Source organism: Chinchilla lanigera, unplaced genomic scaffold (assembly GCF_000276665.1).
Source record: "Chinchilla lanigera isolate Chin_1 unplaced genomic scaffold, ChiLan1.0 scaffold00013, whole genome shotgun sequence".
Classification (NCBI taxonomy): Eukaryota; Metazoa; Chordata; class Mammalia; order Rodentia; family Chinchillidae; genus Chinchilla; species Chinchilla lanigera.
In genome coordinates this window covers 18096624-18104653 of record NW_004955414.1, presented here as the reverse complement: position 1 = coordinate 18104653, position 8030 = coordinate 18096624, and the positions used below count along the sequence as shown (strand labels likewise).

The 8030-nt window shown below is 50.7% G+C and overlaps 2 protein-coding genes and 1 long non-coding RNA gene across 3 annotated transcripts in view; 2 read left to right on the top strand and 1 right to left on the bottom strand.

The window, feature by feature from the left end:
• Positions 1–3747, top strand: part of Arhgef17 (Rho guanine nucleotide exchange factor (GEF) 17) — a gene marked incomplete in the record, with an annotated part of 71999 nt that extends 68252 nt beyond the window's left edge. Inside the window, 1 exon segment of the mRNA XM_013511810.1 lies at positions 2167–3747. Coding sequence (XP_013367264.1) covers positions 2167–2363 — 197 coding nt within the window.
• The window catches only part of Relt (RELT tumor necrosis factor receptor), a 30486-nt gene that overhangs the window by 319 nt on the left and 22137 nt on the right, over positions 1–8030 (top strand). The gene's annotated exons all lie outside the window — the stretch shown is intronic.
• LOC106148015 lies at positions 5394–6431 on the bottom strand. Its single transcript, XR_001233108.1, has 2 exons — positions 6327–6431; positions 5394–6242 (listed from the first exon to the last, which is right to left on the bottom strand). It is a non-coding gene; the product is annotated as an uncharacterized LOC106148015 (long non-coding RNA).

Below are 8030 nucleotides of genomic sequence, written 5' to 3'. Positions count from 1 at the left end.
GATGTATAAGACAGGAAATAGACTCAGGAAGTGATATACAGAGCAGGAAGGAAATAGCACCAGAAAAGAGGACATAAAATAGCATATATGGGACCAGGGATATAGCTCATCGCCACAGCACCTGCCTGGCAAGCATGAGGTCCTAAGTTCAATTCCCGGTGCCAAAAAAAAAAGCATATATGACAGGATGTAACCTGTGAGAATTAGAAAGTGCCGTAGTGGGAAAAGAGGTCCAACACAGAGATCACAATCAGAAAAGTCTTGCACAAAGCTGGGTGTGGTGGCACATGCCTATAATCCCAGCACTGGGGAGGCTGAGGCAGGAAGATCACCATGAGTTTGAGGCCAGCTTGGGCTACATAGTAAATTCAAGACAACCTGAACTATATATCGAGACCCTGTTTCGAAAAAAAGACAAGTCTTGTACAATCAGAAAACATATTTCCAAGAAGAGGCTGTGGGAATTAGGAAGCACTAAAACTGCAGTCAGCAGCTGGTCCAGAGAAGATTTGAGCTACCAGAAGGGGAAATGGGTTTAGAAACAGGAAGAGCAGATACAGTTATGTACCTCTTAACAACTTGGACACGTGTCGCTTTTTAAAGGCAATTTCATCATTGTGTGAACATCATAGAGTACACTCACCCCTCCTAGATGGTGTAGCTGCTATGCAGCTAGGCCACATGGTATATATATAAATGCTATAGCCTATTGCTCCTGGAGCCATGCTGAACAAAACAATACTAGATAAAATCAAGGACAAGAGAAAGTGATGCAGTGAAGAAATACAGTAACACGAGATATATGAGGCTGCTGCCAGCATAATGTGGCATACTGTTTATAGTAAAAAATTTTTGCATAAATAGTATGCTGTGAAATAACAATAAAAAGTTTAGTTTATCCAGGCATGGTGGTGCATGCCTATAATCCCAGGAGGCAGAGGGAGGAGAATGGCAAGTTTGAGATCAATTTAGCAAGACTTTATCTCAAAAAAAAAAAAAAAGAGTTTAGAAAATATAGGGCTGGAGTTGTGGCTCAGTGATAGAGAGCTTGCTTAGCATGCTCAGGCCATAGGTTCAACCCCCAGCACCCCCATTCATAACCTAGTAACAGTTGTTTACTAGCAATTTCAGTATTATGTATTATACATAATTGCATGTGCTCTGCATTTATGGAACTGGTAACACAGTAGATCTGTTTACACCAGTTATCATTATGGACCCTTAAGTAATGTGTTGTGCTATATCCTTAAAATGGCTACAACAGTCAGCTGCATATGGTGGTGCATACCTGTGACTCTAGAATTCTGGAAAGCCGAGGCAGGAGGATCAGAAGTTTGAGCCTTGGCAACTTAGTGACTTAGCAAGACTCTGTCTCAAAATTTTAAAAAGAGGCTGGGTATGCTGGTGCATGCCTGTAATCCCAGCACTCAGGAAGCTGAGGCAGGAGGATCACTGCAAGTTTGAGGCCAGCCTGGGCTACAAAGTGAGTTCAAGGCCAGCCTGAACTGCATGGTGAAACCCTGTTTCAAAAAAGACAAAAAAAAAAAAAGAAATTTACAGGGCCGGGGATGTATCTCAGTGGCACAGCACCTGTCTGGCAGGTGTGAGGCCCTGAGTCCGATTCCCGGTACAAAAAAAAAATTTACCAAAGGACTGGGCTGTAGCTCAGTGTGAACCCTGCAGGTTCAAGCCCCAGTACCATTTTTTTAAAAAAAGTCACTAGGCAATAGGATCTTTTTTTTTTTGAGACAGGGTTTCACTATTAAACACGTAGCTGGCAATAGGAATTTTTCAGCTCTGCTGAAACCTTACGGGGCCACCATCCTACATGTAGTCTACCATCAACTGAAACATCGTTATACAGCCTGTGATTGCAATTAATTATAGCAAGAGTCCTTCTGTGTGCAGTAATCAAGAGAGAAACCCATGTGGCTCTGGGAAGTTAGATCTTTCCTAACTAGAAAATTTAGGAGGAAGTTAAGAAGCCTGGCTGCCAGGAAGTGGGCATTTCTTCCCAAATAAGCCCTTGGCTAACAGGAAGCGAGATCCCTCATAGGACGTGGCATGTCTTTCTTGCTGCCTTCTTGAGTGTGGAAGCTCAGTTCATGACAGGACAGTAAAGCCACAGTCGCCTCAGGCTGACGGATCCTTCTCTGTGTCCCCCAGGCCCTGAGAAGCTGCCATCCCTGGAGCATCGGGACTCCCCTCGGCACCGAGGCCCCCCCTCGGCTAGGCCTAAAATGCTGGTTATCAGTGGAGGTGACGGCTATGAGGACTTCCGGCTCAGCAGCGGGGGCAGCAGCAGCAGTGAGACTGTGGGCCGAGATGACAGCACAAACCACCTCCTCCTATGGAGGGTGTGACCCTGTCCACTGTGGCCCAGGACTTGCCTGCCCACCTGTGCTCAGTCTGCTTGCCTCTCCCTCGCTCACACGCGGACCTTGACCATGAGTGTCTGACTGGGGGCACAGCCGTGGCTGCGCGGGCTCTTTCGTCTTTGCGGAAGCATTCCTGCTGGAACACCGCTGGCCAGCCAAAGCCTCCCCCGACCCACTGGCCGCTCCAGTGCTCCCAGTTGTAACCAGGGTGGGGGCACGAGGGCTGCTCAGGACCTCTGTCCCTGGAGCTTCTACCAAAGACACGGCCGGGCCTGGACTCCACAGGGCTGGGGAGGGCCATGTGCAATATTTGGAGGATTTTCTGGGGGCAGCAGAAGGCTGAGGGATAGCATCCTTTCCCATGTACAGTATTTATATTCCTTTTTAGATGAATACTTTCCAAAGCACTTATTTATGCCATGACCTGGGGCAGGGTGTGATGTGAGGAAATGACAGGGGGGGAAAACCTATTCCTGCCCAATGGGCCACCCTGGGGCCCTATCCAAGCCTTCTGGAGGAACCAGTGTCTCCCGTTACCTCTCTCTCTCTCTCTCTCTCTCTCTCTCTCTCACACACACACACACACACACACACACATATTCTTTCTCACACTCCGCATGTTCAGGGCACCAAAACACTACCCCTGATAGCAACTTTCCAGTTCATCTTCTTGGGGCTGCCCATCCTGACCCAGAGGCAAGGACCAGGTACCCTCAGTAATCCAGGAGTAATGATCGTTACTGGGGGCTGCAATGCCCGTGACCCCAGGCTTCAGCATTTCCCAGTGTGTTGGTGGTGCCTTCAATGGTTTATTATTTGGGAACACTGGTGGAGCCTTAGACGGGGCTTTCTCTCAGGTAAGAGAAAAGGGCCCTCATTCCTTGCATCTGGCCATAGCCCCCAGGCCCTGCCTTCCTATGTCTCATGCACTGGCATAGATGGTCACCTTGGGGGGTAGACGTAGGAGCCCCTCACTCTGACCACTGAATCCCTCTCCTTGCACCCTCTCCTGTCCGAGGCAGTCCCTTCAGGAAGGACTCCCAGAGCTGAGAGGCTGAGCATGGCCTCTTCAAATGGGAAGCCTCCCTTGAGGGCAGCTTCTCCCCTGCCTCTCAGGCTGCAGGGAGCCACTCTGACTCTCAGCCCCTCGCTTCAGCTACAACTCCAAAGGTCTGGTTTCAAGTGGGGTTTGATTGTTCTGTTTGTTTTTTGTTGGGGTGGGTGGGTCATTGCGGTCTTAGATTATGTCTCTCTTGCTACCAAATAGTCATGTATTAACTCTTCTTGGATGATGAAATTTAAAGAGTCAATAAATAGAAACACCAAATGACTGCTGCCATTGGCAGCCATAGTGGCCTCCTGCCAGCAACCCTGGGGCTTTGTTTCCCAGCCACGTGGGCTTCCTGACACCAACTCACTTGGGCAGAAGCAGAAGAGAGTTCTTAGAGACTATGAGTCATGCTGAGGTGGCAAGGTTGCCACTGACTTGCTGTGTTACCCTGGACAAGTCACTGTACCTGTCTGGACTGTAGTTTCCTTTTGGGAAAATGAAGGAATTGTGCTAGTCCAGTGCTGCATAACTGGGCAGCCTATTAGAATCCCTTGTGGTTGGCATATACAAATGTACAACACAATGCAAGCACACGCAGTGTGCATGTAATTTATGTATCAGTCAAAAGCTTCTGAGTCGGTCTGGGATGGACTTGGGAAACTGAAGCCAAATGATCAGGGCAGCAGAGACCAAGGCTTCTCCAGGAAACACTTCCAGGGAAGTCTCCTGGCCTGGGAACCTTGACCAAGACCACCAGTTTTCCAAGCAGAGGTAGAATCCAAGTCCGATTGTGGGCCAAAGAGGTGTGTCATTCAGGCAGACATAACAGCACAAAGGCAGCATGGGGCCACTCCATGCAAGACCACAGAGCCCTTCACATCATGGTACACCTGCAAGGACTTCAGAGGGCAGGTCATGTGTCAGCTCTGCCAAACACATGTGAGCATCTTCTAAGCATTGACTGAAAAATGCTGGGATGTAGCTCAGTGGTGGAGCAGGTGCTTACTTTGTGCAAGACCCTGGATTGGATCCCCAGCACTTAAAAGAGAAATAGTTCCTGCAGGGGAGAGCAGACTCATGCTTTGCACACGGACAGGTCTCACAGGGGTTTGCTGGCTCTTCACCACCACAGCACACAGGCAGAACATCTCCATACAGCACCATTTTCCCAAGGAGGAGATTAAACAGATCTATTACAGAATAGAAGGCAATGTTCATGTGGAATTTATGATGAAACCAAACACTGGAAGGACCACGGGCTTTGCAGCTGGATAGACCCGGTTTGGAATCCTGACTTTGCCACTAACCAGCTGCAGTAGATGACTCTGGGAGGGTTGTAGCCGTCTGAGCTGTTTTCATCAGCTGTAAAATGGGCTCATAACTTTTTCCAGAAATGATGGTTGCTTGGTGTCCACAGGTCTTCAGGTTACAAGGAAGAGATTCCTTATGAAGACTAACTGGCAGCAAGTGACTCAGGGAATGGTGGCTCAGACATCGGGCCTCCATCTCAGGACCCCTCGGCCCCTCCCCCTGAGCCCCCGGCTCCTGCACTGGTGCCAGCCAACTGCTCCCGGTGTTTCACAACTTCTGCTGCCACAGGACTCCCGGCCTCTCGACAGAGGCGTGGCCCAGACTTCAGTTTTGGTACAACACACCCAAGGCGGATCTGCCATGTTCCCACGTTCCTGAGTACTCAGTAGGAACGGCACCTGCACAGCCTGCTGTTACTTGAAAGGCAACCCCCCGGGGCAGCGGGCAGCCTGAGAGCTGCCCACAGTCAGGTGCTCAGCTTGAGCCAGTCAGCTGTGGGCAGGGAGGTCCTGGGTGAAGAAGCCTCAGGCCTTCTGCCCAGCAGAGACTCCTGCAAGACTTAGCTCCCCTAAAGGCATGGTTTTCAGCTAGGAGCCCGGGCCCACAGGAGACCAATGTAGTCAGGACCCTCAGGAGGAACTCAGGTGTCAGTATTGTTATCAGAAACCATTGAAGTATAACTTTTATACAAGAAAGTACACATCAATGTGCAGTTCAGCGGATGTGAATAAAGTGAACACACTCAGGCAAAGAAACAACATCCTGTCACACTGCTCATCTTCCTCCTGGTCACCCTGGCTTCCGACCATGAGGCTGTTTTGCCACCCATGGTGGAAAACTACTGCTTCAAAGAGGGTGGCCATGGTCGGCCTCTGAGAGGAGCCGGAGAAAGCAGAGCTGGGTCTGATGTCAAGAGGCAACAGTTCAACCAGAGCAAGGAGCAGTACAAGAGCCTGGTGCAAGGGGCCCGTGTGTAGACCCAAGAGGAATAGGAATGAGGAAAGGGAGGCAGCTAGAGTGGGAACTCTGGGACAAGGGACTTTTGTTCTCTTCCATCCCTAGGCCTGCTGCAGCACCTAACACATAGTAGATGCTCCATAAATACTTGCTGAGTTAAATCTGGAGAATCCAGCTTGGGTCTTGAATGTGACACAGTAACCCTAGCTTCCACTCTATTGGCTGCAAGCCCAGAGCTTCCTAATGGTCTGGGAGATGCGTTCCATTGCTACCCTGTTTCAAAAACAGTACAGAGAGGTTTGATGTCTTCTACAAGGGCCCCTTCTACTGCAGGATAGAATGTGGATTCACATCTGCTTTGCCCAGGTCTCCATGCCTCATGGAAGGGAGGAAAGGTGGCTGTATGGGAGGCTGGAGGGCAGGTGAGAACCTGAGCGGTCACGTTCAGTCACTCATGCAATGTCTGGCTCATGTTACAGCGGCCCCGGGAAGGGTCACCCCAGAGGAGTCCAGGCTGAAGATCGCCTCTTCTTTCCAGGTAGTCTCTTGGGGAAGGGACAGAGAGCAGGGTTAAGCTGGACCATCTGCCTCATGGGGAAGATGAAGCACAGAGATGGACAGAGACTTACCTGAAGTCACACAGTAAGGCAGCATTAAGGCTGGGGAAGAGTCAAGGCAGCAAGGCTTCCTGTGGTCAGAAAATCCAGGAAGGGACCCTTAGGAACCAGGGCAGGCAGAAGGCTAGATTAGCTGGCTACTGTCACACACATCACACCAGCCGCAGTCCACCAGTCTGTAGATCCAGAGAGCTTGGTGAGAGGAGCAGCGAACTCCCAGGCAAGGGCCTGGGAGGGGAAGGCACGGGGGTGTCCAAGGGCCTGAACACAAGCTCCGGACCTGCCCCGCCTCACTGTGACCTGGGGCAAGTGCCTGCCCCTCTCTGGACCCAGCTGACCTCTGAGAGCCCTTCATATCTTTTGCATGCCTGCCAGAAGCCAAGTCTCTCTCTGTCCTCCCAAGCTTAAGCCACGGACCGACTTCAGGAAGCTGCAAGGGGAAGGCTATTTTGGGCTCGGTTGTGGCCAGTGAGGAGCCCTGACCAGCAAAGGCAAATGCCTGGGTATCCCAGGTGGGTGTGGGGTAGACTGCAGGGCTGGATGGGGGAGGAAGACAGTGAGCTGGCGTCACGGATCAGGCTGTGGGAAGATAGTCAGGGAAAGCACTGACTGGGAAAGGGGTCGAGAGGGGACAGACGGGCTCCAGAGCTCAGTGGCCTGGGAGAAGCTATTATCCCCAACATGGGATCTCTGCAGAGCCACAGAACCCCCCAGGTTGGGTGAGCTCATTCCCAGAGGGCAAAGTCACTTGCCCGAGGCCATCTCAGCCAAGGGCAGAACTGGCAACGGCAGACTTCTGCTGTCGCACTAAAGCATGGAGTCCTCCATTTCCCCTGAGATTTCTCATCTCTAGGCTCCTTAATCTCAAATGCTTCGGCAAGCACTTGCCTCCCTGGGCATACCCACACATTTCCTGGTCCTTGACCCGTTCATGTTCTGGGTACAGAGAGTAACTGGACTGCAGATCCAACCCGGGGAACCCCAGGACCCTCTCAGCCCTGTCACCTGCAGTTGGTGGCTCTAGGCTTCTTTTTCAGACCCACCATAGACCCGAGAGACCGTCAACCCTGCCTTCCTGAGCATCAATCATGGGATCCAATAGGGCCAGGCTCAGGAAAAAGTATCACTGAGAGGGCAGGAGCCCAGTGAGGCCAAAGGGAGTCTGGACTTCAGACTCCAACCCATTGGAACTCCAGAGCTAGCAGGCTGGAAAGTGCAGGCAGATTTGGCTGAATGCAGGCTGAACCTGAATGCAGGCTTCAGATCCAGATAATCCCAGCTCAGCTCCTGCCCTGGCCACAGGCTGACCCCTACTCTGGCCTCTGAGACCCAATCCTCCTTAGACTGAGCCCTTCCCCAGGGAGCGAAGGCACACAGAGTATCACAAGCACACCTTCGGGAGGAGCAAGACTTGGCCTGTTAGATGTTAGCCTAGGACAGAGCATGAAGTCTAAGTCTGAGCCTCTTGTTCTTTATAGTTGGCCTTTGGTAGCCATGACCTCTGCATCTGCAGATTCACCCAACCATTTAGTTAGATTTATGATGGCTGTGTCTGTCCCAAACAGGTACGGGATTTTCCCTCATCATTCTCTTAAACAATGTAGTATTTATATAGCATTTACATTGCATTAGGTATTATAAGTAACCTGGAGTTTTGTTTTGTGTTTTTGTTTGTTTGTTTTTGTTTTGTTTTGTTTTGTTTTTTTGGTCTTTTTG